Here is a 27076-nt window from a genome sequence, read left to right as displayed (position 1 = left end):
GATCTCTAGGAAGGAAGTGAGAACCAGGTCCAGCAGTTTTGGCCATTGCTGCCCTTTCTGACCGTGGTGGACCTCGTCCTACTTGAGAGTTTGGAGTAGCAGTGCCGGAAGAGCTCTGTGTGACTGAGTATCTGTCTTCCTTTCTGCAGGTTTGAGGACGGAGCTGTGCAGTCACATTATTGGGGATTCCACAGCTGGTGCTGCAGGCCTTGCGCCTCCAACCAGGACTTTCTTCTTAATGCTCTCGACACTTAGCTAAACACGACTATATCCCGGCCCAGCAGGCCCCAGCGCCGTTAGTCTCCAGCTGACTCTGTGGGTTGGTCTTAAAGCAAATTCTGTTTTGTGGACTGCCTGGCAATTTTTTAGCTAACTGTAATGATAAAAGGGAGTATTAATCTATTCTGAATCATATCTAGTTGAATGCATGTTTAAAAAAACAAACACAAAAAGCTTGCTCAATCTACCTGCAGTGACTGATGCAAAACCATCATATGCAAAATCCAAAGGAATGGAAACATATTTTACAACTTGTATCACTAATGCACTGTTGTAATGTTCGCAAAGTCTTCAAGTTATAAGTGTTAAAGTGAATTTCTTCATAGAGCATCTGAAATATCTTAGATGATTCTTCAACCTTTTGGGGTTGATGTGGGTTGCCAGTTAGGGATGTGGACATTTTAGTTTTCAGCAACCTGTTTCTTTGGCACTGACTGAGGGAGTTGCGAGGTTTGTGAGACAGTGGGGAAGCCACAGCTGCTTGGGCGCAGCCGGTTCATGGGCATCCCTTTGAGTGTAGGCTTGGTGGAGTCAGTGGGACAGGGACGTGCTTATAGCTCACCGTGAAAGATCATAGTAGCGTGGCCAGTACAATTTGGGGCAAGGGGGGTGGTTTTTGTGTCGGCAAAGCAGTTTCTCTGCTATCTAAATTTTCATTACAGTTCTCTTACAGAGAGACGATGTTTTTATATATCTTTATTGGAAAAGTCCTATGTAAAACTAAATTATTTTCCTGGGATGGAAGAAATGTGAAAGAGAAACAGCCATGCTTGCAGGAGGTATTGTCCTCTGCTTTATTTAGCTTAGAAAATCATTCCATTTTTTTTCCCCCTGGAGAAATGTTTGAATCAGTTGAAAACAGGTAGGCATTGCTGTTTTTCCCCTACAAAGAAGGACAAATGTTTCAGCTGTATGTTATGAAGAAAGTGGTATATTTAAGAATGACTTAAAAGGGAACAAAACTTTATTTAAAATTCCTCCAATTTCTTGTAGAAAGGCAGGGCCGTGGATATGTCTGGAAATGTAGAAACCTGTAGCTGCTGCTGGGATCAGCCACCTGATGGTGGTGACTGGTCTGCTGAGGCGGGCTGGAGGGGACGCTTAGAGATGGGTGAGGGGGGGCCAGTGTCTGTTGTCTGCGAGCCGCTCCTGCCATCTCTTTGCAGCTGAGGGCCCTTGGCACGAAGCAGGCACGGACAGCAGAGAGGGCCAGGTGGTGCTGGAGTGCGTCTGCTGGCAGGGTTTACTGTGGGAGAGGAATTGGAGTTTAGAATCTGAACCTTGTACATAAGAAATCAAGAGTCTTCCCCCACCCCGCCCCCAAAGTATGCCCACCCTGTATCCATGAGAGCGCATGTCTGTCCTCGGGGAGGGTCGGAGTGGGGGTGGGGGATGGAAGGCCTGGGTCCCTTTCAGTGGCTTCTGGGGCAGGAGCGTGCATCGTCTTCCCAGTGAGGTGGTGTTTTGAGTGCTGTGGGCTCTGGTGGGGAGGGGGCTTTGCTTCTCCCATTTTGCTGGTAGCTGGGTCAGGGCACTGGCGCCCAGTGAGGATGCCCACTAGCGTTCTGCCCCAGTTGGTTGGTGGGGGGGGGGACACCTGACCACTGAGCCTTTGGTAACCTTATTTTTTATAGTAAGTACTCCTCATACTTTTCTTTTTCACATCTTATTTTATAAGAAATTTAGGAATATTTTTGCATGGATCATTGTAAACAACAGATTCTTGATTCCTGATGTCTATGAACATAGAATGTTTACCGAGAAGTACTTTCAAATGCTTCATGAGCGCTTACTCCGTCTTAGTGTGTGTGTGGGGGGCAGACGCTCGCCGCTAGTGTCTGTGGTGGGGGCCAGATGCTCACCGCAGGCACGCGGTTCGGGCCCCTTACTTCAAGTCTCTGTTGCTAATTCCATCTGTTTAGTGGACGGTTGGCGGAATTAGTAGGTTCTAAGGGTTCCAGGGGTTCAGCTGACCAAGTAGCAGAGAAGTCTTTTTTCCCAATTGAGTGCTAATAGATTAGGATAAAATACTCACAATTTTAGTGTATGCTTTTAAAAAGCTCCACACAACAAAAATTGAAACATATACCCACAGCTCCTGTGAGGGCTGGAGTCTTGGGGTTCGGGAGGAGGGTAGAAGTTAACAGGCATCTCTTCAGGCTTGCTTGGGACTTGGCACACACAGGATGAGTGTTTTTACAAGCGCCGAATTAAATGGTGTTTTAAAGAGTGGGCGGCATCCCCCACACACATACGCCATTTACATCAGCTTCATCAACACTTTTCTTCCTCCCTATAACTTAACCTTTTTTCCTTTTTGTGAAGTTCAGAGGCTTTATGAAATAAGTTTGCATTGCACATCTGTGCAGAAATTTTTCTGATTTTGAAACTATCAGGACATCAGCTGTCAAATACAAAAGGTAGATATCAGGTAAGAATCTGGACTTAGGGAATAGTCACAAAACTGTCATAGGTTGTAATTTTATCAACATTTGCTTCTAGTAAAATTAAAGTTAATTAAGAAATAGAACTTGGGTCAAAATTCTGTTACAAAGCTGCATAATTTGTCCCCAAACATATGGTGGAGCATTCTGAGAAATTTGCTTTTTGTGTGTTTGACATTCCTAATTTGGGAGTCCTTCAGCTGAGTTACTGTTCTTTTAGAAGTTGAGACAGGCAAGCAAAGGACTTAATTCATGTAAACATGGACATCATGATGGCTATTTAAAAAATATTTGTTCTGCACCTTCTCCCCTGAGGCTTGGGAGTGTGTTCCATCGTCTGTTAGCTGCTGCAATTTCTCTACTCATGGAAGTCTTGTTTGGATCTGTGCTGGGGGCTGAGCATTTAGTGTGAGCCAGTGACCCATGAACTTGCCGCTCTGTGAGGGCCAGAGTCAGTGCCAGTCGTGGGAATGGGCATGAAGGCACTTCCAGAACCGTTTATGTCTCTCGTGAGCCATCTGTTAAGAACGTTCTTCTTGGTGTGGTTTGTAGGCCTAGCTGTCACTATTCCGGGAAACTTTCTTGAGTGCTATGCAAATGTGTTCACAGGAGATAGGGGTGGTCCTGAGCCTTGGGCTGGGCGCCTGGTCAGTGAGTGTCCTGCCCTTCCCCAGCTGGGCTCCTTCTGGTGGCATCATCTGACTGTGATGAATGAGGTCTGGGAAATAATTTGCACGTGTCCTGGGGACACGACAGTAACCAGAGGAAATACATTATTACAGCAACTTGCAGTGTACTAATACCTGTCAGTGTTGGCCCCCGTAAGGTCTGTAAGGCATCTGTGAGTACCAGTGAGTGCTGGTGAAAGGCCAACAGGTACCAGTTATGTAAGTATTGGTGTCTGCTTTAAAAAAGGAGACCCAGACTTCACCTGTCCTTTTTAAATATTTGAGAACAGTATTACTCGGAGCAGCTGGGCCCCCTTCACCTCACCCCACAGCTGACTGTTGGGTATGTCCATTGTCACCAGTTTGGCTGTTGCCCGGACAGGACAGGACCTGCAGTGGGCACGGCAGCAGGTGGCGGGGGTGTGGCTTGAGGTGGGCGGCAGCGTCTGGTCCTCCTCTCTGGTGCTTTCTGAGAGGGTCTCTAAAGCAGAGTGTGGTTGGCCTGGGGGAAGGCAGAGCACGCACATATTTTTCCCCCCAGTACCTGTGCATTTGTGAGTCTTCCCTCTGGGCTTTCTGAAGGGCAGCAGACTCTTGAGTATACTGCAGAGGACATGCTCTATCAGTAGGTCCTGAGGGCGCCAGGGGCTCAACTGACCAAGTAACACAGAAGTGGGGGTGTGTGGCCTTTTTGGTTAGGAAACTGCACGTTTCGGAAAGTTTGTGTCTTTCTCCTACTGCCCATTATTTGAAGAATAGAGAGCCTGTAGGGATGGCCTTATTTTGGTCCACAGGACTAACGTGAAGTCACTTGGGAAGGGGAGACAGAGGAGGAGCGGCGTCTGTGTCGGGACCCCGGGCCTGCAGACGGGTGGTGTGCTCCCAGGACTGGCATGACAGGTGTCTCCTCACCACAGGCTGTGCCCATGAGTCCCTGTGCAGACCAGTGGGCAAGGCAGCTGAGCCAGATCTCGGGCCAGTCGTTTGTGTTCCTGGCAGGGTTGCTGTGCTGGCCACACGGAGAGGTCCCTAGAGAGCCTCATGGATTGTAACTAAAGAAGAAACGGTTCCTTTTTGTTTTTTTTTAAATGATTTTTAAATACCATTTTTTACACCGTTCTCTCGGTACTTTTTTTTAAGCTGAGTCAGCATTGTCTTCCAGTGTTAAAGGCATCCCTCACTTCTGCATTGAACTTACGTATCCATGCCAAGGAATGGAATTTCCATCCTGAGCCAGTTCAATTAGGTGTCAATTGATACTATTTTAATTTTTTATGCAATCTGATAAGTAGATGAGCTCAGATTTAAAAATCTCAAAAGCACGTTTATTGTAACAAGAATTGTTATGTATTAATACTGCAGTTTTCAATAAAGATTGACTTGTGTTGCATATTGTGGTTTTCATGATTTCTCCATGTGGGTTTTGTCTAGAGGTGGCATGACCTGACTGGGAGGTGCTGGGGCTTCGCTCAAGTTGGGAGATTGCCAGGGGTTTTCAGAAGGCCACCATGGCGTCCAGCCCGTGACCTTGGCAGTGCTGAAGAGTGTGGTGGAGGCAGCAGGTTGCCGGGGACCATTTTCCCAAGTGGGACAGGGAGGGAAGCAGCGGCATGCTCCCCTCTGGCTTCTGTGGCCAGGGTCCTCCTGGGAAGACGTGTTCTTCCTCGGACGACCGACTACTCAGCCAGGAACTCACATGGGCCAGCTCCAGTCAAACACAGGGAAGCAGTGGTTTCTGGGTCTTGAGTGCGAGGGAGGGCAGAGCTACCTGTATCCCCACCAGCATGGCCTGGCCCTGCCCTCCTTCCCCATTGCCGCCAGCCCCACCTTAGCCTGTCTCCACTAAAGCCCTGAGGGTATGATCTGCGAGAGGTGAGCCCCCACCCCACCTTTAGAGGCTGCAGGGCTCCTTCCTCCTTTGTAGGGAAAGGCTAGCAGTGATGGTTAGCAGCCACAGGAGAATGCACGCACACCCACAGGAAACGGGCTGGCAGCCAGGTTACTTTTCATAAATTTATTTACGAAATTAAATGTGGTTTCTGGCTTGGAGAAGGAGTAGTGCAAGAGTGACTGTCCATGCTGCTGAATCCTGTGGGCTCCGCACCCGCTCACCAGGTACTGGCTCTGATCCTGGCGCCCCTTGGCAGGACGGGGCCCCGTCTCCACACACCCGCTGCCTGGGCTGTGGGTCAGTCCTGCGTGCTGAGCCACAGAATTCAGTCTCTTATGGCTTCTCACGCTCACGAGGGTAAGGCAATCTTCTGTGTCATTAACAAGAATCAATTCTTTTTCTCCATTGTTAGAAAAACAAGATGACAAAATCCAAACAAAACCAGGAATGAGGTGGTTCTGGAGCCACCGCACAGCAGCAGGCAGACTGGCCACACTCCCGACTGGGAGTCTGCAGCCGACTGCACCGTCTTGTCCTTTCCACTACACACACACACGTGAAGAGGGTGTCCGGCAGCCAGCGCTGTCTAGAGGGGCTGGGAGGTGAAGGGCGGGCTCCGGGCCTGACACAAGGGTGTGGAATTCCTGGTTCCTGCCCTCCCAAGTGGCAAGCTGCCTGGCACCACTGGTTGGGCTGGGGACTTGGAAGGAGAACTAGAGGGCAGGGGGGCACATGGCCTGGCATTGCAGGCCACAGAAGGCCAGAGAGTCCTGCCCAGAGGAAATGAGGGAGGATTAGGTTTCCAGAGAAGAGGGTCCCAGGCAGGTAGCGCCTTCTCCGCAGCTGGGCCTGGGCTGAGCTGCGGTTTCCCCACAGTGAGGCCCTGCACAGGTCCAGAGGGCGGATGGGGCCCAAGCTGCAGGGGGTGTGGCACGTGCGGGGTCTGCCCCCTTGCTGGTCTCTTCACGGCACCAGCAACAGGGAAAAAGACAACAGGAGTACAGACCTGGCACGTCCTGGTGGTACAAGCAACTCCCCAGCCCAGCACTGCTCACTTCCAGGCAGAGGAAGGCCAGGCGGAGTGGGCCTTGGGGAAGAAAAACTGGGGGCCACTGGCAGGAAGGCCCAGCAGGTGCCGTCAGGCAGGGACCACTTCACTTGCGGAAGGGTGCCAGCCGGCTGATGCTGTGCCAGAAGGTAGATGGCTTCCGCCTGGGCTCCGCCAGCACCAGGACCTGCTGCTGGGGCCGGCTGCCGGGCAGGGCTGGGTGCTTCTGGCGCGTCAGGTAGCAGGGCCGGCCAACAGCTGAACAGGGAGAGACAGCAGAGAGTCATGGGGCAGAGTGCCACCCCAGCTGTTGGGGGCAGCACGGGATCTGTCCCAGGGCTCTGCTTCCGAGCAGTTTTGCCACACGGCAGGAGCTGACCACATCTAAGAGCCCAGGCTGCCAGGGGCCTCTGGCCTGGGCCTGGCCTCCTGCAGCAGCCTGAAGAGGGGTGGCCTGTGCAAAGGCATGTCATGTTTCAGGGGCATGGCTCTCTAGAAATGGGGAGATCAGCTCCGTCCCTACCCTGACCCCGATGCCTGTCAGGAAGGAGCCCTGGGGAAACAAGCGTCGTCACCGATGGCCCTGATCTGGGGGAGCCAAGGTGTTGAGAGTAAGAATGTCAACCACATACTGACCCAAGCTTCCCCAGTGGCCCCTGATTACCAACCTTTGGGAACAAACAGCTTCAAAGGGCAGGGGGTCCCCCTCAGGCCTGGTGGCTAGCTGGCTTGGCTTTGCGGGTCAGAGAAGGGAATGTGAGCAGGGCAAGGGCTGGGCAGCTGAGGAGGTGGGGCTGCTGTTCGCCTACCTTTGGGCTTCCCTGTGACCTGCTGCTTGCTGGCATTCAGCATGGCCTGCTTCCTCTGCAGTTCAGTGATGGAGAAGCCTGAGGAAGGGGCACAGGTGAGGGCGCTGCCCTAGTCCTCCTTGCACTGCACTTCCCGGCCCCAGGTGCAGTTCTCTGGTGCCCGGGGTCTCATCATGTCCTGGGGACTGAGTACTGGCCACAGCAGGGACTGTTCCCCGTTCTGCACAGTCAGCCTGCCTTGGCCAACCAGGGCAGAGGGCATGCTCTGGTGCCCTGTCCTGGGGCCCCTGGTAGAAAACGAAGATCCCCGAGTCCTTCCTCTGCCTGCCCATCTCTCACCTTCACTCCGTGTCTAGTGTCTTTTTCCACTGCAGTGGAGGCTCCTTCCCAGACCAAGAGCTGACCTGATCACTGTGGCGGGTAACGTGGGGGCCAGCGGGCAGGAGGGAAGTTACAGTGGGGAGACGTCTGCATGCAGGGGCAGGGGAGGCTTCTGAGGCCAGTACCCACAGCCCACTCCGAGGCTCTCCCAGGCTTTTGGTGGCTGGAAAGGGGTCCCCCAGGTCCCAGCAACCCAGGGCACCGAGCAGAGGACCCCGTTCTATGGAGTGTGTGCGCATGTGAGCGTGTGTAGTGAAGCAGCTCCCCAAAAGTCAGTAGACCCATGCCTTGGGGCCGAACTCGGAGGAACGGTATCATGGGATACGGTCAGGTAACCCTGCCATTTGAGGTGATGAAGGCAAAGCCTTATGCTGATGACTGGGACCTAGAGGTGCCTGGAGCCTCACTACAGCTTGCAGCCTGAGAGGGCTGAGCGGCGCCGTCCTGACCCCCAGGCAGCCAGGCAGGCCGGAGTGCCTGGTGGGCCCTGGGGGCGGGACAAGGCCCAGCAGGGTCTCGTACCTGTCTCCTGGTCCAGCTGCACCTGCTCCCTCTCCCTGGCAAAGGCCTTGAGCCAGCGCTGCTTCTGCTCGGGCTTCCTGGTGCACAGCAGGTGGCTGTCCCCTGTGGCGCCACAGTGCAGCCGGAAGGCGTTCTTGATGCTCACATGGAGGTCTCTGTCCTTCCCGTCCTCCAGGTCCACCACCTCCAGGCCGTCCATGTCCAGCCGGCCCTTGTAGTACAACACGTCGCGGCGCAGCAGGTCCTGCCAGATGCTGGCCTCAGCCCTGGCTGCTGAACCGCTCCCCTGACCCATTTCATGGCCGCTCCCACCTCCTCTCCCCAGCCACAGGAGGGGCTGCTGGCGACGCCTCCACCTCCCCAGCAGATAGTGAGATCCTGAGGGCAGAGCAGGCCTGCTGCAGCCCACAGCCATGCTGAGCCATGAGTGGAGAGGCCTTGCTCCTTGAGTGCGCAGGTACTGACCACCCTGGGGTTGGCCCTGTCTTTGAAGTGGGGAGACTAAGACAGTGGCTCACACCACACGCAGGAAAGAGCACCCGCGGACAAGGAGGGCTTCATGGACACGAGGCCACTGGGCCATGTTTTGAAGCCAGCAGCGTAGAGGAAACTGGGAGGTGGCTTGAGCAGGGGACTCCGGGGTTGGAGAGAGGGGATGTGGAGGTTTGCAGGGAGAGACGAGCTAGTTTGAGGAGCAAGCAGCAGCCAGGTCAGGAAAGACCATGCTCTCAACAGCACTCGGCCTGGTCAGACTGTGAAAGCTGCCTGCTGCTCCTGGGCCACCAGGCTCACCTGTGGAGAGCCACCCCATCCCAGCCCCAAAGGTCTGGCCAGGCTTGGACCCCAAGGGTCCCCATACATGGGGACGTGTATGGTCTGGCTGCCACCTGTCTTCTGGGCAGCTGCTCCCAGCCCTCAGCTCCCCTCCCTCCACTTGCTCAACTTGGGGCAGCAGGGCAGAGCAGCTCTGGTACCTTCTTACAGTAGATGAGCTGGTGGTCAAAGAGAAAGAACATTCTCTGCTGGCTCTTGGCTTGAGGCTGCGTAACTCGAGTCAGCTCCCCCGAGTAGATGAGTTCTGAGCTCCTGACCAAGAGATCTTCACCCTGGGAAGATCCCAAGGAGAACCATGAGCCTAGCATACCCAACCGTGGGCTCCACTTCCTGCCCCCGTCATGGGTGGGGCACCTCCCCCGGTCTTGCCTGCAGCACCCACCTGGCCAGGCCACGGTGGGAGGGGAAGAGGTGGCACGTCTGGCCTGTGAGTTGGCTGTCCTGGCAAAATAGGAGCCCCCTGTCACCAGCGGCCTCTGGCTCTTGGGCACTGGAAGTGTGGCTAATCCATGTTAGATGTGGTGTCAGTGTAAGATACACATTGATTTTGAAGACTTCATATGAAATACTGTAAAATCTTTCATTAATGATATTTTAGTTGATTACAAGTTGAAATGCTATTTTGGAGATAAATGAAACCTTATTAAAATTAAATTCACTTGTTTCTTTTTTTCCCCTTTTAAAGATGGCTACTCTGTAGTATACGATTCCGTAGGTGGCTCACATGCTGGTTTGACTGGACGGTGCTGCCCTAGAGAAGAATGAGGTGTCTGCGATTCACCTCTCAGGCCAGCCTTTGAGATCTTTAAGGAGGCCCCCTTCCCAGCTAAATGCATTGAGTACCCGAAGGTCCATCATCCACCCTTGGGCTTCATACTTTTAGACTAAGCCCTGCCCTGGTCTCATTCCTCCTTGAAAATGGAAGCCCCTGCTGGGAGTGGTTGGCGGTGGCCTGTTTGGGATGAGTGACTCTGGAGGGCCCTGAGCCAGGGCTGGGCCTCACAACTGACTGCCCCTATTGCTCAGCCCCGCCCCAGGGCTTCTGATTCACTGTGTCCAGGGTGGGGCCATGGAATCTGTATTTTCATAATGTTCTGTGGCTGATACTGATTGATTTCCAGGCCATTTCTCTCCCTGATAGCTGGTGCCTGGTGGTGGCAGCACCCATGTGGGTAGGAAGCCCTCGGGAACAGATCAGGAGGTGGCAGATTGGCAGATGCAAGTGGGGGTGGGTGGAGGGGGACAAGAACAGCGTCATTAGTTCTAAGGCAAGATTGGCAGATGCAAGGGGAAACGTGCAAGTCAGACAAACAGAACCAGGAGGCTCTGATGGGTGGCGATGCATTTTTGGTCACGCTGTGTTGGGCCTGCAGCCTTCTGTTAGGAGTCCCAGAAGTGAACTAAAGCAGGGATCTGGCCTGTCCCCTGAAGGCAGAGGGACAGAACACTTCTGAGGAACACCCTTCCTCTGTTGAGGGCTTCTCCTGGGCTGGCTGGCTGCTCATGGGGGGAGTTTCACATAGAAAAGAGGCCACCAGGTGCCAGAGACTGCTAGGGAAGGCAGCACCGAAGGTCCAGAGCCCACGCTGGGATGGGCTTTCCCCCCATGGGCACCTGTTGCTAGCTCCCAGGAGTGCAGCTCCCTGCTTCAGCGCTCTCGTAGATTTTTCAGGGGCAAGCATGACTTTAAAGCAAGGGGCCAAGACCTCCTGGAATTTTCTGCACCCCCGGGCCTCACCTCCCAGTCCTCTATGGAGCTCTGCCACTGAGCAATCTTGTCGATGTTCTCAAGTCTCCGCTTCCGCTCGTTGATGAGCTGGGCCACGTTCTTCATGGCATGCAAGGCAGCTTCAACGTCCTTGAAGTCCCTGGGGCAGAACAAGAGATGGAAGGGCTGCTGCAGGCTGGAGGCAGAGAAAGGGTGAGGACCCCTGCAGCCCCCATGTGTGGAGCTGCTTTCCTCTGGGGCTGTGCCCTCTGACCACATCCTACTGTCAGATGCACAGCCCCTCTCTTCTCCATAAATGGCAGGCACAGAGCAGAGCTTAATATCCTATTGGCATCCTCTTCCCTCATTGCAAGGAGCTCATCAGAACAGGGCTAATTTTCTGTGGTTGCCCCAGAGCCTGCAGCAGTGCACAGCTAATGCTCAGACTGGCTGACGAGGCATGCAGAGGAGTGGGCTGCCTCCCTGCCTCAGCGCCCTCCTACCTGTGCTGGGGGTGCGTGTATTTGAGCAGCTCGGCCAGCTGCAGAGGGTACTTGCAGATCTTCTGCACCGGAGTCAGCAGGAAGCCATCCAGGGAGATGTCAATCATCTTTTGCAGCAGCCGGCAGGCCTCGAAGAAGTACACGTACTTGCTGAGCTTGGTGAGCCGGGAGAGCTCCACGCAGGCGTTGGGGTGGTTATTGCAGTACTCCGAGTAGATCTGGAAGTCGGCTTGCTGAGGAGCACAGCTGGACGTTAGCAGAGCTCTCTGCTGCTCCCCCAGGCAATCCAGCCGCATGTCTGGGAAGGGCAAGAGCCTCTACATTTCCTTCAAGAGCTGGGCTGGGGGCTAGAGGGAACCCAGGCTCGGTGTACCTATGTCCCTGGGGCACAAGTTACATGGAGTCACACCCAGGGGTGGGAATGGTGAGAATATGAGCAAGTGTCCCGGCTGCACGTCAGCCTTCTGGGTGAAATCCATGATACCAAGGACGGGATAACAATGCCAAAAGCGGCGGTGGTAGGGGGGTGGGATGGGACAGGCATCCTCTACTCACCCTCACTCGACTGCCCAAGAGGGCCCAAACAAGGCCCTTCTCTACCAGGTGAGGCTAGGTGTCCACTTAGAGCGGCCCAGTGAACCTTGGTAAAGGCCAGCCGGCATCTGCCGCCTAAGCAAGCTGTAAATTCTGTGTGAGAAACCCCAGAGCTCACTCTGAACAGCCCCTGCGGCGCTCAGCAGGCCTCTGCCCTCCTGTCGGCCAAAGCAAGTCCTTCCTGGGGGACGCCCCAGCTCTCTGCTCCCAGCAGGAGCGTTCCCTGACTTGGTTTCCCCACCCAGAAGCAGAGACCCTCCTAAAACTGTCTTGAAGGGTGCAGGCGGCCAGGAAGATAGAGGGCTGGAGCTGGGGCCCAGGCGTTGTGATGGGTTTTGGGACCTGGCGCCCGCGGCAGCCTCTGTGAACGCAGCGCCCAGGGAGGGGCCGGGGGTCGTGCTGGTGACGGGCACTCACATGCTCCAGGAAGCAGGCACCCAGCTCGCTCAGGTGCGGGCGTTCGCGGTTGAACCTCTGCTCCAGGGCCTTCACGAAGGCCTTCTGGCAGCGGTAGATGTCCTCGATGTTCCCGAAGATGGTGCGCAGCTGCTCCTCGCTGAACATGTCTGCGCGCTTGCGGCACTGGCGGACGTAGCCCTGCGGGCGCACGTGGTCAGGCCTCCCCAGACCGGCCCCGGCCTCCCCAGACCCGCCCCGGCCTCCCCCGACCGGCCCCTGCCCCCACCCGCCGGCCGGGCCTCACCTCGCAGATGTCGCGCAGGTGCTTGATGTAGTCCCGCTCGGTGCTGAGAATCTCGTTGATGACGTTGGTCCGCATCTGGTCCTTGCTGCTCTGCGCCTCCGCCCCGCCATCCTCCGCCCCGCCGTCCCTGGCCCGAGGGGCCTCGTCGTCCGCGGGCTCGTCCTGGTTCACCCGCAGCTGCAGGCCATGCGCGACCGGTCAGTGCCCCGCATCCCTCAGAGAAGCGCCCCGCGCCCTGCGCCGCAGCGGCGAGAACCGGGTCTTGGAGGCCCCGCAGGGTGCACCGGGCGCGGGGCTGGCCGGCCAACTCCCCCCACCAAGCCACCCACTCAAGTCCTGGACCAGAGATGGTGGCTCCGACGCCCGCAGCCGCTGTCAGTGTGATCCGAACACCGCTTTGGCCTCTTTCCTAGACCCTACTTGTGCCCGGCACAGAGGCTGGAGCGCTCGCTGCAGTTCCTGAACCAGTCCCCGTGGGCACAGGCAGGGGGATGGGTGGCGCCTCCCTGGCTGTCTAACCTGTAACCTGGGGAAAGGCTTGGGGTGCCGAGTGGACAGTTTCCCAGGGGGTCTGGGGCAGGAGGAGCATCTGAACACCAGGGCCTGAGACCTCCCCGCCGGACGGCCCTCAGCTTGGATGCCCTCAGCCAGGCCTTTTGGAGACTGCACCTGGATTCCTTCCTTGAAGACCGGAGACCCCCTTAGATGGAATCCGGGTCCCCTCTCTGCTATCTCCAGGGCTAATAACTTTACCGTGCCTCAACTTCCCCGGGGCTCTGTGTGAGGTGAGCAGTCCTCTATCAGGGCTCGTCAGGGCTTGGGAAATGTCTAGCACCTGGAGTTGTGGGGGTATCGCAGAGGGGTGCCTAGTGTCTGCACACACTCATTTCTGAACTGCTCTCCTCTCAGGTCGCCCAGGGCTCACCAGAAGGGGGGGAGGGAGCAGGAGTAGTGGCTCTTGAGGAAGAGGAAGGCTGTGGCACTGCGCCCCGACACCCACCACCCAGCGAGCGCTCTGCACTTGGATGCCAGAGCTGTTTTGGGCTTGGATTTCTCTGCAGAACCAGGTAGCTTTTCATGGGCCCAACTTGGGAGAAGCTCAGGCTGGAACCATACCCGAACGAAGCTGGCTGGAAACCAGCCCTCGCAGTCGGCGACCCGGCCCCACCACCACTCTCTGTTGGTGGCATCCATCACTTCGATGACATCCCCAGCTTTGAAACCCAGCTCCTGGTCATCCATGGTGACATGGTCCCAGAGTGCTTCAGCGCAGACCACACTGCCATCGCTGATGAGCTGCCGAGAGAGCCACGGGCAGGCGGGTCAGTGGGGGTGGCTGCCTGGGCCTCCCTGCTCTCTGTCTCCACTCCCTCAGCAGCCGTAGGAAGAGGGGATTCTGACTCCTTTACAGAGGAGCGGACAAGGCTGCCTCTGACAGGAGCAGGGCTTTCCTGGGGCAGGGGCTGTGTTCTGGGCATGTCTAGATTATCAAGGCTCAGTGATGGAGCCAGAAGTGAACTGACCACAGAATCTGATCCTGTCGCTAGGACTGTCAACTGCTCCCTATTAGTATTCCCAAACCCAGCACTCCTGGGGGCCGCAAGGCTGTAGGAGGGAGGGGCTGAGGGCTGCAAGAAGGAGGGGCTGGGTGATGCAAGGCTGCAGGAGGGAGGGGCTGAGGGCTGCAAGGCTGCAAGGAGGGAGGGGCTGGGCCCTGCAAAGCTGCAGGAGGGAGGGGCTGGGGGCTGCAAGGCTGCAGGAGGGAGGGGCTGGGCTGCAGGAGGGAGGGGCTGGGCTGCAAGGCTGCAGGAGGGAGGGGCTGGGCTGCAAGGCTGCAGGAGGGAGGGGCTGGGCTGCAAGGCTGCAGGAGGGAGGGGCTGGGGGCTGCAAGGCTGCAGGAGGGACGGCCTGGGGGCTGCAAGGCTGCAGGAGGGAGGGGCTGGGGGCTGCAAGGCTGCAGGAGGGAGGGGCTGGGGGCTGCAAGGCTGCAGGAGGGAGGGGCTGGGGGCTGCAAGGCTGCAGGAGGGAGGGGCTGGGGGCTGCAAGGCTGCAGGAGGGAGGGGCTGGGGGCTGCAAGGCTGCAGGAGGGAGGGGCTGAGGGCTGCAAGGCTGCAGGAGGGAGGGGGCTGGGGGCTGCAAGGCTGCAGGAGGGAGGGGCTGGGGGCTGCAAGGCTGCAGGAGGGAGGGGCTGAGGGTTGCAAGGCTGCAGGAGGGAGGGGCTGGGGGCTGCAAGGCTGCAGGAGGGAGGGGCTGAGGGTTGCAAGGCTGCAGGAGGGAGGGGCTGGGGGCTGCAAGGCTGCAGGAGGGAGGGGCTGGGGGCTGCAAGGCTGCAGGAGGGAGGGGCTGAGGGTTGCAAGGCTGCAGGAGGGAGGGGCTGGGGGCTGCAAGGCTGCAGGAGGGAGGGGCTGGGGGCTGCAAGGCTGCAGGAGGGAGGGGCTGGGCTGCAAGGCTGCAGGAGGGAGGGGCTGGGGGCTGCAAGGCTGCAGGAGGGAGGGTCTGGGGGTTGGTACCCTCCTGCCTGATATTAACCAGGTGGGCGTCTTGCGGATGAGCACTGCCTATGAGGTCAGCCACCAACCACAATGCCCCTTCATCCAGGTAGACAGTGCCCTGCCATTGGAGTGACTGGAGCTTGTTTGCTGTTTTTCAACACTTGCAGAACCAACCTCATGGCACCCCTGCTCCCACCCCAAGCCCCAGAGATGCCAACACCAGCTGACCAATGCCCCTTCTTAGAGCTCTAGGTCCCAAGCCCTGGGATCCTAAGTTTGAGTTATTCCAACCTCTTTCCTTTATTTCCCAGGTTCCAGGAGAAGTAGGAACGTTTTGCAGCTGCTACCTCTGTGACAGGCACTTCGGGACTGCTCTTGTGTAGTGTTGCCCAGTCAACCACGTTATACCTAGCTGATCATCCTTCACACGCTTCTCTCTGCTCAAATAACCAGCATGGTGCCTTGCTCCAGAGTGGTGTGGACTGAGACGTGGGAGCCGCACTCCCCTGCCCCTCCCAGGCAGCCCTCGCACGCCATGAGGCTGACCCCTGCTTTCTCCTATCATGGGATCTGTTTCTGCTCCCTGAATGATGAGCACTTCTAGGGCCTTAGGGCAGGAAAGGAGGAGTGGGCTGGGGCCTCACAGGAGGTGAGGTCCACGCCCCTCCCTGCTGGAACCAGGTGTTGGCACTGGCTGTCATAGCTGTGGGCCTGGCTAGGTGGTCGAGGATGGGAATGTCACAAATAGGCCCTCCTCTGAGCTGCCCCTGTCCCAGGAGCCCTCCCTTCACTTCACTGGGTGCTCCCTAAGCACTGTGTGAATCCTCACCTCAACATGGAAACCAAGAGTGGGGCCAGTCCCGTGTTCCAGCTAAGAGGCCTGTGCCTGAGTGGGCAGGGTGAGGGCTGGGGCTGGCCACTGGAGCACTGAAGCTCCACAGCCTGCTTGGGATGGTGCTTTCCTCCAGGGCTCCTGAGCAAGCAAGTTCAGGGAAGGACAAACCTCCTCTTTCCTGGGGGCAAAACCTGCTCCAATCCTGATGGAAGCTCTCCTCAGAGTGATCCATGAGCCTGTGAGCACAGGAACCCTGACAGTGTGGCAGCCCCCCGGGGGGCTGCAGACCTCCAGAGGCCCCCGCGGGGTCCCAGGCACAGAGCCCCGGGCTATTCCTGGGGGCAGCAGGCCTCCACAGGGGGCCACTGCTCTCATTCCCAGCCACGAAGACCTTCTGCGGGTGGCCTCCAGATCATGAGCTGCCGCTGCCACTCAGATGGGATGAGACAGAGGGCTCAGGTGACCATATGGTAGGAGCCTGCCTGCCACGGTGGGGAGCTGGCTCGCCCCGCTGAGGCCATGAAGGATGAGGCCCCAGGGAAAGAAGGAAGCAGACACGGTGGCCTGGGGATGCCAGTGAGAACATGAGCCGTAGGTGACATGGCCCTGACCTGGAGTCTGTGACACAGGCTGTGAGGAAGTGACCCGACACACTCAACACAGCTCATTTTCCCATCGCTTCACTTCTCAGGAGGTTCCTGCCTGATATTAACCAGGTGAAGTGTCACCCTCTGTCCCGTTCCCTTAAATGAGCCCTGAGCAAAAGCCTGGTGCCTCCATTCCCCTTTCCTTTATGCTGCCCGTCCCTGCAGGTGGAACTGGATCCTGCATAGGTGGCCTCCCACATAGCTGCCAGGGAAGGTCACCAGGCGTTGGGCAGGAGAAGGGCTTCACAGAGAGACCAGCTTCCAGGCACCATTAGGGACAAGCCCCACACCTGTCCTGCCTAGTCACCTGGAAGGCCTTGGGCAGGAGAGGAGGAGGTGTTAATTGCCCTTGTTGCACCCTGGCAGAGGGAGCGTGCCCTGAGCAAGCTCTCCCATCACCTGTGCCTCCCACCAATGTAAGGATCTCAGCGCCGGGTGGCAGAGCTTCTGCATAGCCTCATACTCGGGAGGTTCTCTAATTTCGAGTTAGGAGGAATGTAAACTGTGTTGTCGCCAAGACAAAATGTGGCTCTGTGAGGTCAGAGACAGTTTTGTAGGACATCGGAGTCATGCTCCACCTCCGATGCGCTGGGTTGGGCGCGTTTCTGGGCAGAGGCCCTTTTTGGTGCTGGTAGGCACTGCTGCACCTGAGCCAAGACACGAGACAGGCAGGCCCAAGGGGCAAGGAGTCCAGGCTACCTCTCTGCCTGCAGGAAGCAGAGACTGACTCTGAGACACAGCAGGGCTGTGAAACTGGATGTTCTATTGCGGGGGAAGGTCCCAATGGAGGCGCACATTTGAGACTAAAACAGCCCAGGGCAGGAAGCGGGATGCCCTCCTGTGCCTCTGAGGTTCTGACAGCCTCCAGAAGGGCAATGCTGCCAGGCTCTGCCTCCAGCTGCTCCCTGTGACCGCCACTGCCCTCCCCACCCTGCCCACCTACCAGACGCGCAGGGTGGGGGCGGCTGTGAACACCCGCAGGCTGTGCAGCAGGGGTGGGGGCTTCAGAGGGCCCACGTGCAAGGGGGCAGCAGGGGCTCTGCCCGTGGGGAGACTGACACCACGTATTTTAAGGCCTAAAACAGGAAAAACAACTGCAGGTAACATGCGCAGCGTCTTCCACACACCTGAATCACCCCACAAAGATGCAAGCGCGGGTCACTCACCCAGCTGTCACATGCACTCCGTTTCCAGACAAGCAGCCGGCGAGCCCCAGCTGAACCCGCATCCTCGGTTACACGCAGAGACGCGCCATTTTGGCTTCCCCCTCCCCCGCGGAACCCCCACCCCCGACAAGGCACAGAGGACAGAAGGACCCTGTGACACACGTGCCACCACGCCCCTCGGGCACCCGCTTGGCGACACCCCCGGACCAGGCCCTGGTAGTGAGCACATGGGGTGGAAGGGAGGCCTCCCCTCTGCGACCAGTGCGGAGGCCGCGGGTGGCAACGGCTGGAGGGCCGTCTCCCGCCACTCACCCCGGCGCGGCGCCCTGCGCGGCCGCTCAGCGAAAGGCCAGCAGGAAGATCAGCACGACGTTGATGAGGACCAGGAGCGCCAGCACCGCGGAGACCACCACGCGCTGGGCGCCGGGGGGCAGGTTGCAGCGCAGCAGGGCGCGCAGGGCGTTCCCGGGCGCCGCGGGGCCGCGCCGGGGCTGCGGGGCCCTCGCCATGGCGCCCGGCCTCCCGCTCCGTGCGGCCCCGAGATCCCGCCGCGCAGGGCCGAGCCGGTGGCCCGCAAAGCCCGGGGAGAGGCGGGGCGCCTGCGCTCGCGGGCCTGGGGCTCCTCCCGAGAAGCCGGCGCCGTGCGCGCTGCGCCTCCCAGGCCCCAAGCCCTGGCAACCCTGGCAACCAAGCCGGCTGTGCGGGCGGGGGCGGCGGCAGCGGGCTCGAGAGGCTCGGAGGGGCCGCGGCGGCTCCGGCTTGCGCTGCGCTCCGCCCTTGGCACCTCCTTGGAAAGGGTCAGGAATCTCCACGCCGGCACAGCAGTCCTGGCCCTGGGCTGGCCAGTGGCACAGATGGCCACGGGGGCGCTCCGGATGCCCCGGGACCTCCCTGTTTCAGAGATACAGAGGCCAAAACGCCTGGCACCGGCGCCTTGGGGAGGGATGGGCCAGGGACTCTGATTCCTTACAAGGGTTGGCCGCAGCCCCCCACTTCACAGATGAGTAAACGCGGCTTAAGGTCAGGGATTCTGCTCAGTCATAAAATCGCGCAGGAATGCAGGGATGGTGGAGGCAGGATTTAAACCCCGGTCGGAGCGATCCACGCCGAGGGGCCCCTCTTCACTGACCGCGGTGTCCGAGCAGCACTGTGTTCCTTTGGAAAAGCCAGGCGTCCAGGGCTTCCTCTGCCTCCACTCAACACAGCCTGCAACCTTAACCCTGTAGGTTTCAAAGCTCTTGTGCAAGAGCTCTCGTTCTATCCCTTAGAATGACAGCTCAGGTACAGTCAGTGTGTTCTTCTGAGAAATAAGAAGACTGCAGGGGAGAGGGCCAAACACTCCGCTCAGTGCTTTGAATCCTGGAGCCAGAAGAGTCCCTGAAGGGCAGGGAGGGGCGCACAGTGGGAACGTGTGGAGAGACTGGGTGTTCCCATGGGAGTGACTTTGTATGCTCTGATCTCTGTGTGTGGCCAGCTCTTGGCAACCCCTTGCAAGGATAGGTGAGTGTACCCTGAATGTCAGCATCCTGTTGAAGACTATCAAGCAGACTGGATGCCACGTGTGTGTGCATGTGCGTAGGTACCTCTGTGTAAGGGGATACATCTGTGTGTGTGTGTGGGTTTTCCATGCATGTGCATACGTACACATGTGGGTGCCCACGTGTGTGCAGAGGAGTGTCAGGGATGTGTCCAGAGAGGCTGTGCGCCTCTCTGAAAGTTCAGCCTGGGCGCATCTGTCTGTTGTACTGCTCCTGCCCAGTTCTTTAGAAAACGCTGGTCTCGGCCGGGCGCGGTGGCTCAAGCCTGTAATCCCAGCACTTTGGGAGGCCGAGACGGGCAGATCACAAGGTCAGGAGATCGAGACCATCCTGGATAACCCGGTGAAAGCCCGTCTCTACTAAAAAAAAAATACAAAAAACTAGCCGGGCGACGTGGCGGGCGCCTGTAGTCCCAGCTACTCCGGAGGCTGAGGCAGGAGAATGGCGTAAGCCCGGGAGGCGGAGCTTGCAGTGAGCTGAGATCCGGCCACTGCACTCCAGCCTAGGCGACAGAGCCAGACTTCGTCTCAAAAAAAAAAAAAAGAAAACGCTGGTCTCAAGGTTTGCTCCCCCAAGCTGGCAGGAGAATTGGGGGGATCAGAAGACATCTAAAGTCTCGCTGATACCCCCGAATCCCAGCACTCCTCTGGCAAGATGGTGATGTGTCCTCTCATGGGGTGTGGCTCAGAACTCCTGATGTGTGGAGACTTCACTGTGCACCTGTGGCCTCTGAACCGCTGGTCACCCAGGGGGTACATGTCCTCTGGGCCCTGGGCACAGTGAGTCGGTGAGCTGGACGGCCAGCACAGGTACTGAGTGCTGGAGGGTCTACAGCAGCCTGCTCGCCACTGCGCCAGGCCTGGGCAGGCACGGTTTGGTTCTTCAGCCCTGCTGGGCACATCCTCTGCCCCACGCACAGCAGGGCAGCCTGGGGAGGACTGAAGGTGGCTGAAGCAGCCCTGACTGAGGACTGAGTGGGGTCCTTCTCCCTGCCCAGGGGCCCCCAGCCTCTATATCCCAGAGAGCTGGGTTTATGGCAGGATCGGCAGTGGTAACAGCTTTCCTATGTGAGTTTCATGACCAAAAACCTAACAGAAAAGCTTGAAGGCAGACAGGGTGCAGTAGCTCACACCTGTAATCCCAGCACTTAGCAAAGCCGAGGTGGACAGATCGCTGGAGCTCAGGAGTTCGAGACCAGCCTGGGCAACATAGTGAAACCCCATCTCTACAAAAGATACACATATTAGCCAGGAGTGGTGGGGCGTGCCTGTAGTCCTAGCTACCAGAAAGGCTGAGCTGGAAGGATCACTTGAGCCTGGGAGGTGAAGGTTGCAATGAGCCAAGATTATGCCTCTGCACTCCAGCCTGGGTAACAGAGTAAGACCTTGTCTCAAAAAAAAAAAAAAAAAAAAAAAAAAAAAAAAAAGAAAAGAAAAAGCTTCAATGCAAATGCCTAGGCCCTTTGACAGACAGCTCCCACCAGGGAGTGGTGTGTCCCAACTAGGCTGGTGGCAGGACTGACGTGCAAGCAGAAGGGAGACATAGGTGTCTGGTGCAGATGAGGGCTGAGCCCCCAGTGCTGTGGCTTTGGGAGTACAAAGATGAAAGCCACTTTGGAGGGGCTGGCCACCAGGTGACCTTGCAACCCTGTGCAAAAGTGGCAGCACCGGCCCCAAGGGACTGTGAGCTGCTCCTGCCCTGTCTCACGGAGCACCTAAGCCCGGCCTGTTGTCCAGCCTAACGAGGATGAGCACAAGGTATCTGCGGCACTGACAGCCATCAGCCTCCTCCCTGGGGCTCAGGAGGGGGAATAGGAGCCAGGTCAGGCCTGGGGAGGGATGTCCAGCGGCACGGGAACCCAGGGAAGACAAAGACACCTGGGGAAAGTCAGGGTGACTCCATGAGGCGTGGCCAAAAGCTGGGCTTATGTCCTATAGCATCCTCAGGGTGTCTCACGGGGAATGCCAGGAGAGCAAGGGCAATGACCCTGCTCTGAGGACATCTGTCCCCAGGCCCGACCTGGCTCTTGTTTTCCCTCCTCAGCCCCGTGGAGGAGCCTGATGCCTATCAGTGTCCCAGACACCTCGTGCTCGTCCTCACCAGGCTGGAAGACAAGCTGGGCTTAGGCACTCCATGAGGTGGGGGGAGCAGCTCACAGGATGCTGCAAGACATGAGCCAGGGGACAGGCTGCCACCCACAGGTGCCAGTGGGCAGTGGGAGACCCCAGACCTCCCTAGCAGGAGCCAGGCCATCCTCTCCCCTGGACACATCATGGCTCGCACTGGCAGCACTGCCCACACGGTGGCGGGGGGTGCTAGGTGGTCACTCTCACCGACAGGCGCTTCTGGCTTTAGCTTCAGAAAAAGTCCAGGGGACTTAGGATGGCCTCAGGCCTGACTGCAGGGGCGCAGTGCAGCCCAAGAGGGCCAACGGGGAGGGCGAGGAACTGGGCAGACAGGCCCAGGCCTGGGCCATGGCCTTGGGAGTAGGACCTAGAGGGGCCAGTGCTGGAAGAAGAGAGTACACCCCTGGGCACTAAAGACAGTCAGCATCTGTGTTCTTTAATTTGCCTGGCAGGGACTGGACACTCATGAGGGGCAGGGCACAGGTGACTCAAGGAATGCAGAAGGAACGAGACATTGCGCCTGTGTGCACATTCCTCCGGCCCATACGGGAAAACGCAGGGGCCCACACAGACACAGCCTGCGGGCAGCCCCCTGCAGGCAGGACCAGGGCTTCCACACAGGTGCCTCCTAGGGCCTGGTGGCTCCCTGACACAAGTACTCACTACACACCTGTTACATGTATGTAACACACATCCACACCCTTTATGTACAGCACATGCACACACATCTGTTTGTGCTTTATATGCTTTATGCTTACAAAGGTCACTCCTCATGTACCTGGAATGCAAACTGCCTTGCAGCTCTGCCCCAGGTGGGCCGCTCTCCAGGCCAGAGGGTTTGCATTTGTTCTGAGATTGCAAGGGGGTTTCTCCTTCTGAGGGAGGCATCCGGCTAAATTGTGACCCTTTCTTGTTGACGCTGATATCAAACATCTTAGATATTCCTCGGCCAAATTATCTTAGAATGAACAACTTGTCAAGGAACCGAGAGCCCAAAACGATAAGAAAGGGTCACAATTGAGCCCCTACATATTCTTAGGAAACAGAAGGGAATGTGTGTTAGGGCAAGCCGAATATTATTTAGTAAGGACTTTTCTCTGACACCTGTTGCTTTGCTCATCTCTAGATATTAAAGTCACACTAACCCCCAGCAAAGCTTCCGGCTGAGCCTGCGGGAAGGCTGCCCTGAAGGCCTGGGAACTGGCCTGTCGCGGGACATTCACTTCTTATCTTTCCAGTTTCCGATGAGTGAGTCCACTTATTGCTTCCGGCGGCTCCGAACAGGCAGGCACCACCTTTTCTGAGTCTGCGGTGCAAGCCAGGCACAGTGAGGGCTCCAGCCTCACATCCGCCCACAAAACACAGAGATGGCTTTGCTGCAGTGCTGTGCTGGACCCAGAGAGGCCTCCACGCCCGGGCCTGCCCTTCTTCCTGCCTTTCTCAGGATCGCGTTTCTACATGAGGATCTGGAAGCACTGGTAGCCTTCATGAGGCGTGTGGATGCCATCTGGGACAGGAGCCAGCCTGCCCAGCACCAGCCCGCGGCATCGCTGGAGACGGGCTCCCTCTGCCTGACGTCCTGCTCTCCTCTGTAACGTGCTCTCCTCTTCCCCAGGGGGAAGGACATGCACCCTAAACATTCAGGCATACCAGCAACACCCCGTCTGCTCAGCAACCTCCAACGCCAGGAGAGACCTCTGAACCCAACAGGACCAAACAGGCACTTACACAATCCAAATCTAAGTTGCCTGACTTTCCCTCAGAAAGATAACAGAACCTCGTTTTTTGGGGTTTTTTTTTCAGAGAAGTCCTGGCTCTTGGCCTTCCTCGGCCAAAGCATCTTAGAATGAACAACTTGTCAAGGGACTTAGAGCCCAAAAAAACACCTCCTTGCCAGCAGCAAGATGTGACAGTCCATAATTTTACCCTCAGGTAGGAGACACACAACTATGAAACGCAAACACAAGATCAACGCAGCCATAAGGCCAGCCCTGGAGCCCCCACCTTCTGGAGTCCCTGAGTGCTTTGGTTGCAATGGTCATCCTTGTGGTCACTCAGAGATGCACTGAGTGACAGCCCACCCTGCTGGGTGTGTGCAGTCAGTTGCTATCAGCCCTGCACAGCCCCATGCCATCTGGTGTCACAGCCATGTGCACCAGCTCAAACGGTCACTGCTCAGTGCTCCATGCCCTACATCTGACAGACCCCCTCGGGGTCCCCCTGCTGGGACTGAGCCCCAAGATGGAGGAGGCAGCCTGAGTCTTCTAGAAAAAGCACAACCGGCCAAGCATGGTGGCTCATGCCTGTAATCCCAGCACTTTGGGAGGCCAAGGCAGGCAGATCACCTGAGCTCAAGAGTTTGAGACCAGCCTGGTGAACTTGGCAAAACCCCTTCTCTACTGAAAGTACAAAGATTAGCAGGGGATGGTGGCAGGCACCTGTAATTCCAGCTACTTGGGAGGCTGAGGCAGGAGAATCGCTTGAACCTGGGAGGCGGAGGTTGCAGTGAGCCAAGACCACCGTGCCACTGCACTCCAGCCTGGGCGACCAGAGTGAGACTCCATCACTTAAAAAAAATAAAAGGAAAAGCACGATTTCTTGTGAATTCTGCTTCAGGTGACATGATTTCAGAACATCTTCCATCCCAAATAGCTTACGAGAGTCACTTAAAGAGAAAGGTTAGTTGGGAAAGCTTGTTTACATGTTTATTCTTTATGCGTCATGGGTTTTGAGTAGCGCATTATTTAATGACCGTTTTATTTGCATTTGTATTTGTATTTTTGAGATGGAGTCTCACTCTGTTGCCCAGGCTGGAGTGCAGTGGCACAATCTTGGCTCACTGCAACCTCTGCCTCCCAGACTTAAGCTATTCTCCTGCCTCAGCCTCCTGAGTAGCTGGGATTACAGGTGCCCACCACCATGCCTGGCTAATTTTTGTATTTTTAGTAGAAATGGGGTTTCACCGTGTTGGCCAGGGTGTTCTCGAACTCCTGATATCAGGTGATCCAGCCGTCTCAGCCTCCCAAAGTGCTGAGATTACAGGCGACAGCCACCGTGCCTGGCCTTAATGACTGTTTTAAATCATCATCTAGAGCTGGGCCCCTGGGAGGAGTTCCTGGGCCTTTGATTCCACTCCTCTGTCTAGTAGGTAAGGAGGACACCACCCTCCTCACTGGCTTCTGAGAAGCCCCCCAGCTCATTCATTCACAGAAAAGTCTAACTCTTCCAAAATGGATCCCTTCTTAAGGAAAAACCCGAGTGCTACAAGATCCTGAGTTGTCAGAGTCCAGTTTTAATGAAGCAGAAACACACCAGTACCTCCTGACTGGAGAACATGGCATTTGCTACGGGCATGTGCTTGTGCTGGTCATCTGCTTACACTTCCATGACGTTCAACTCACCCTCCAGTTAAGTAAAAGAGGCTGAGAAAGTAGGAGGGTGAGTGAGAAAGAGGCGTGTTAAAGCATCACGATTCCTCTCTCATTGGGAATGCAAAGGGAGAACTCGGATGGGAACCAGTTTTGCCTGGATGAGGATTCTCCCGGATTTCTTCTGCTTGGGTAGGAACAGCAAAACCATAGCAACTCGCATGCAGTTGTCATAGCAACAGCAATGCTTCTGAACTCCTGTTGTCAGGAGAGAAAACAGTTTTTCCCTCGCCTTGTTCCCAGCCTGCCCAAATGGCTGGTTGCAGGGTCAGGGGCTGGAGTGACTGGAGAAGCCCTGACCTCCCTTCTACTAAGTAGGACTCCTCCAGCCGGGATGGCTCTTGGAAGCTGCTCACTAGGACAGCCCCATGAGGCGGACCAGCACGCTGGCATTGCATCTGCTCTATGGGCCCCAGGAGGGCACAGGGAGTCCTGTGTTGGACAAACCGTGCTCTTGACACCACATCCCAAAGTGAGGACTGCAGGCTGAAACTGCGCTGTGCATGGCCAGCACCACTAGCATCTGCATGGAACATGGACTGTGGGCATCTGGCCTGCATGAGCGTGCTGGAGTCCAGCTTGTAGCCCCAGCCTGTCCCTCCCTCTGCCCGCGCAGCCCTGACCCTACCTCATTGATAGCCAGCTGCTCACCACCCCCTCCAGGGTGGCTGTAGTGGTGGCCGGAGCTGTGCAGGTCATCATACAGGTCCTCCTCGCTCCCCACTTCATCAGCGCGGACAGCTGTGTCCAGAGCTCCATCAGGCATGGCTGGAAGGAGAGACAGCAGCTGGGCAAAGGGGGCTGGGCTGGGAAGGGCTGAGGGGAGAACATGTGGAGAAGGAGCCTGGTGGGTTCAGGACAAACACTCCTTCTGCAGGAGGAGGATGCAGGTTGCAGGGCTAGGTTCTCAAACCATCCTTGCTGCAAACATGTGGCCTGGGTGAAAGAATGCACCATCTCACTCACACCACCACCATTAGTCACCCATCACTCAGTCTACAGCAACTCGGCTGACAAGGGAACACAAGTATTCACCATCACACAGGCTCGAGAGCCCCTTAGGTTGTATTCAGTGACAAACCATTTTCCATTGTGTTGGCTACAGTATAGGCCCTTAGGAAAAATGCTAACATTTTGTTATGCAATATATATGTGTGTATTCAAAGAAAATGTACAGTTCCGTATATGCAAATATGGTTTGAAATTTAAGACAATGAACAGTCCTGGTACCCATTACTCTACTTAGGAAAAACACCAGAAACTTGACCTTCCACATCCTGTGTACTCCACTGAGTCCCATTCCCATCTCCTTCCTGTGGAGATATTCAAGAGTTAGAACTTTTAATAAATCATTCCCATGCCTTTGTCTTAGCATTTAGTTCTGTCGGTTATGCTAGGTTTTGACCTTGTCTAAAGGGAGCCAGCAAATCCACTCTTCTCTGGCTGGCTTTTACTCAACTGTGTGTGTAGCTGTGATTGTTTCATTTTCACTGCTGCACAGTCTTGTGCTGTATGAGTCTTTCACATTGTGTGTGTTGGCTGTACTGCTGGAGCAGCGTGTGTCCTGTGTGTGTAGCTGTGATTGTTTCATGTTCACTGCCGCACAGTCTTGTGCTGTACCGAGTCTTTCACATTGTGTGTGTTGGCTGTACTGCTGGAGCAGCGTGTGTCCTGTGTGTGTAGCTGTGATTGTGTCATTTTCACTGCCGCACAGTCTTGTGCTGTACGAGTCTTTCACATTGTGTGTGTTGGCTGCACTGCTGGAGCAGGGTGTGTCCTGTGCTGCTGCAGTGGTGCTGCTGGACGGTGTCTGCACGCCTCCTGGGTGTGCGTCAGAGGGTTTCTCTAGGACATTGTTTCTCAACCCTGCTTTCGTGACAGCCCCGCTAAGGAGCACATTATTTTCCTAATCCCTCCCTGCCCCATGAAATCAATATCACAAATGTATTGTGTATTCCTTATGCAGTGTGGCATTCTGGAGAGCCATAAACCATCATAATAGCTAAGATATTTGCCCAGTTGGGCAAAATCGTCACCCCTGGTGTGAATTCACACTGCTGAGTGTGGATGCCCAGGTGTGTGTGGCCCTGCTGGGTCCTAGGCACACCAAATAGTTTCCCAGAACCTGAAAGCGGAACAAGAATGTTCCATCCCTCCACATCCCAGCCAGCTCTTGAGATTGGCATTATGAGACATTTAAATTCTTGAGTCTAAGGGGTATGAAATAGTATCTTACTCTGATTTTAATTGACATTTCAGATTACTAACGAGTTGACCTTTTATCTATGGGCCATTTATATTTCCCTTTAATGTGAAGTGTTTATGAGTTTTACCCATTTGTCTATTGAATTGCTTATCTTTAACATACCATTGACATAAAATATGTATGTATTCATGTATGTATGTATACACACACATTCCTTCCCTCACTTCTAGATACCTCTTGTCACTCAGATGTGT

The 27076-nt window shown here is 56.2% G+C and overlaps 2 protein-coding genes across 3 annotated transcripts in view; one reads left to right on the top strand and one right to left on the bottom strand.

The window, feature by feature from the left end:
* Positions 1-578, top strand: part of FAM168B (family with sequence similarity 168 member B) — a 36583-nt gene extending 36005 nt beyond the window's left edge. Inside the window, exon 7 of the mRNA XM_050751825.1 lies at positions 150-578. The gene's annotated coding sequence lies outside the window, so the exon portion shown is untranslated. The remainder of the gene's footprint in view (positions 1-149) is intronic.
* A 4812-nt stretch (positions 579-5390) lies between these two features.
* The window catches only part of ARHGEF4 (Rho guanine nucleotide exchange factor 4), a 208447-nt gene continuing 186761 nt past the window's right edge, over positions 5391-27076 (bottom strand). Inside the window, exons 5-14 of one of the 2 annotated variants that reach the window (XM_050751819.1) lie at positions 25245-25384; positions 13501-13680; positions 12385-12561; positions 12099-12278; positions 11088-11320; positions 10615-10744; positions 9017-9148; positions 8043-8286; positions 7140-7217; positions 5391-6588 (exon numbers count right to left, since the gene is read on the bottom strand). In XM_050751819.1, the coding sequence (XP_050607776.1) occupies positions 6437-6588; positions 7140-7217; positions 8043-8286; positions 9017-9148; positions 10615-10744; positions 11088-11320; positions 12099-12278; positions 12385-12561; positions 13501-13680; positions 25245-25384 (1646 nt within the window). In that variant the 3' untranslated portion in view covers positions 5391-6436. Of the gene's footprint in view, positions 6589-7139; positions 7218-8042; positions 8287-9016; positions 9149-10614; positions 10745-11087; positions 11321-12098; positions 12279-12384; positions 12562-13500; positions 13681-17301; positions 17455-25244; positions 25385-27076 lie in introns of those variants that run through there. The other variant, XM_050751820.1, reaches the window with a different exon arrangement.

The sequence above is a fragment of the Macaca thibetana genome, chromosome 12 (genome assembly GCF_024542745.1).
Source record: "Macaca thibetana thibetana isolate TM-01 chromosome 12, ASM2454274v1, whole genome shotgun sequence".
In the NCBI taxonomy this organism is placed as follows: Eukaryota; Metazoa; Chordata; class Mammalia; order Primates; family Cercopithecidae; genus Macaca; species Macaca thibetana.
The sequence above is the reverse complement of the archived record's forward strand: the minus strand, read 5'-3'. Positions and strand labels throughout refer to the sequence as shown.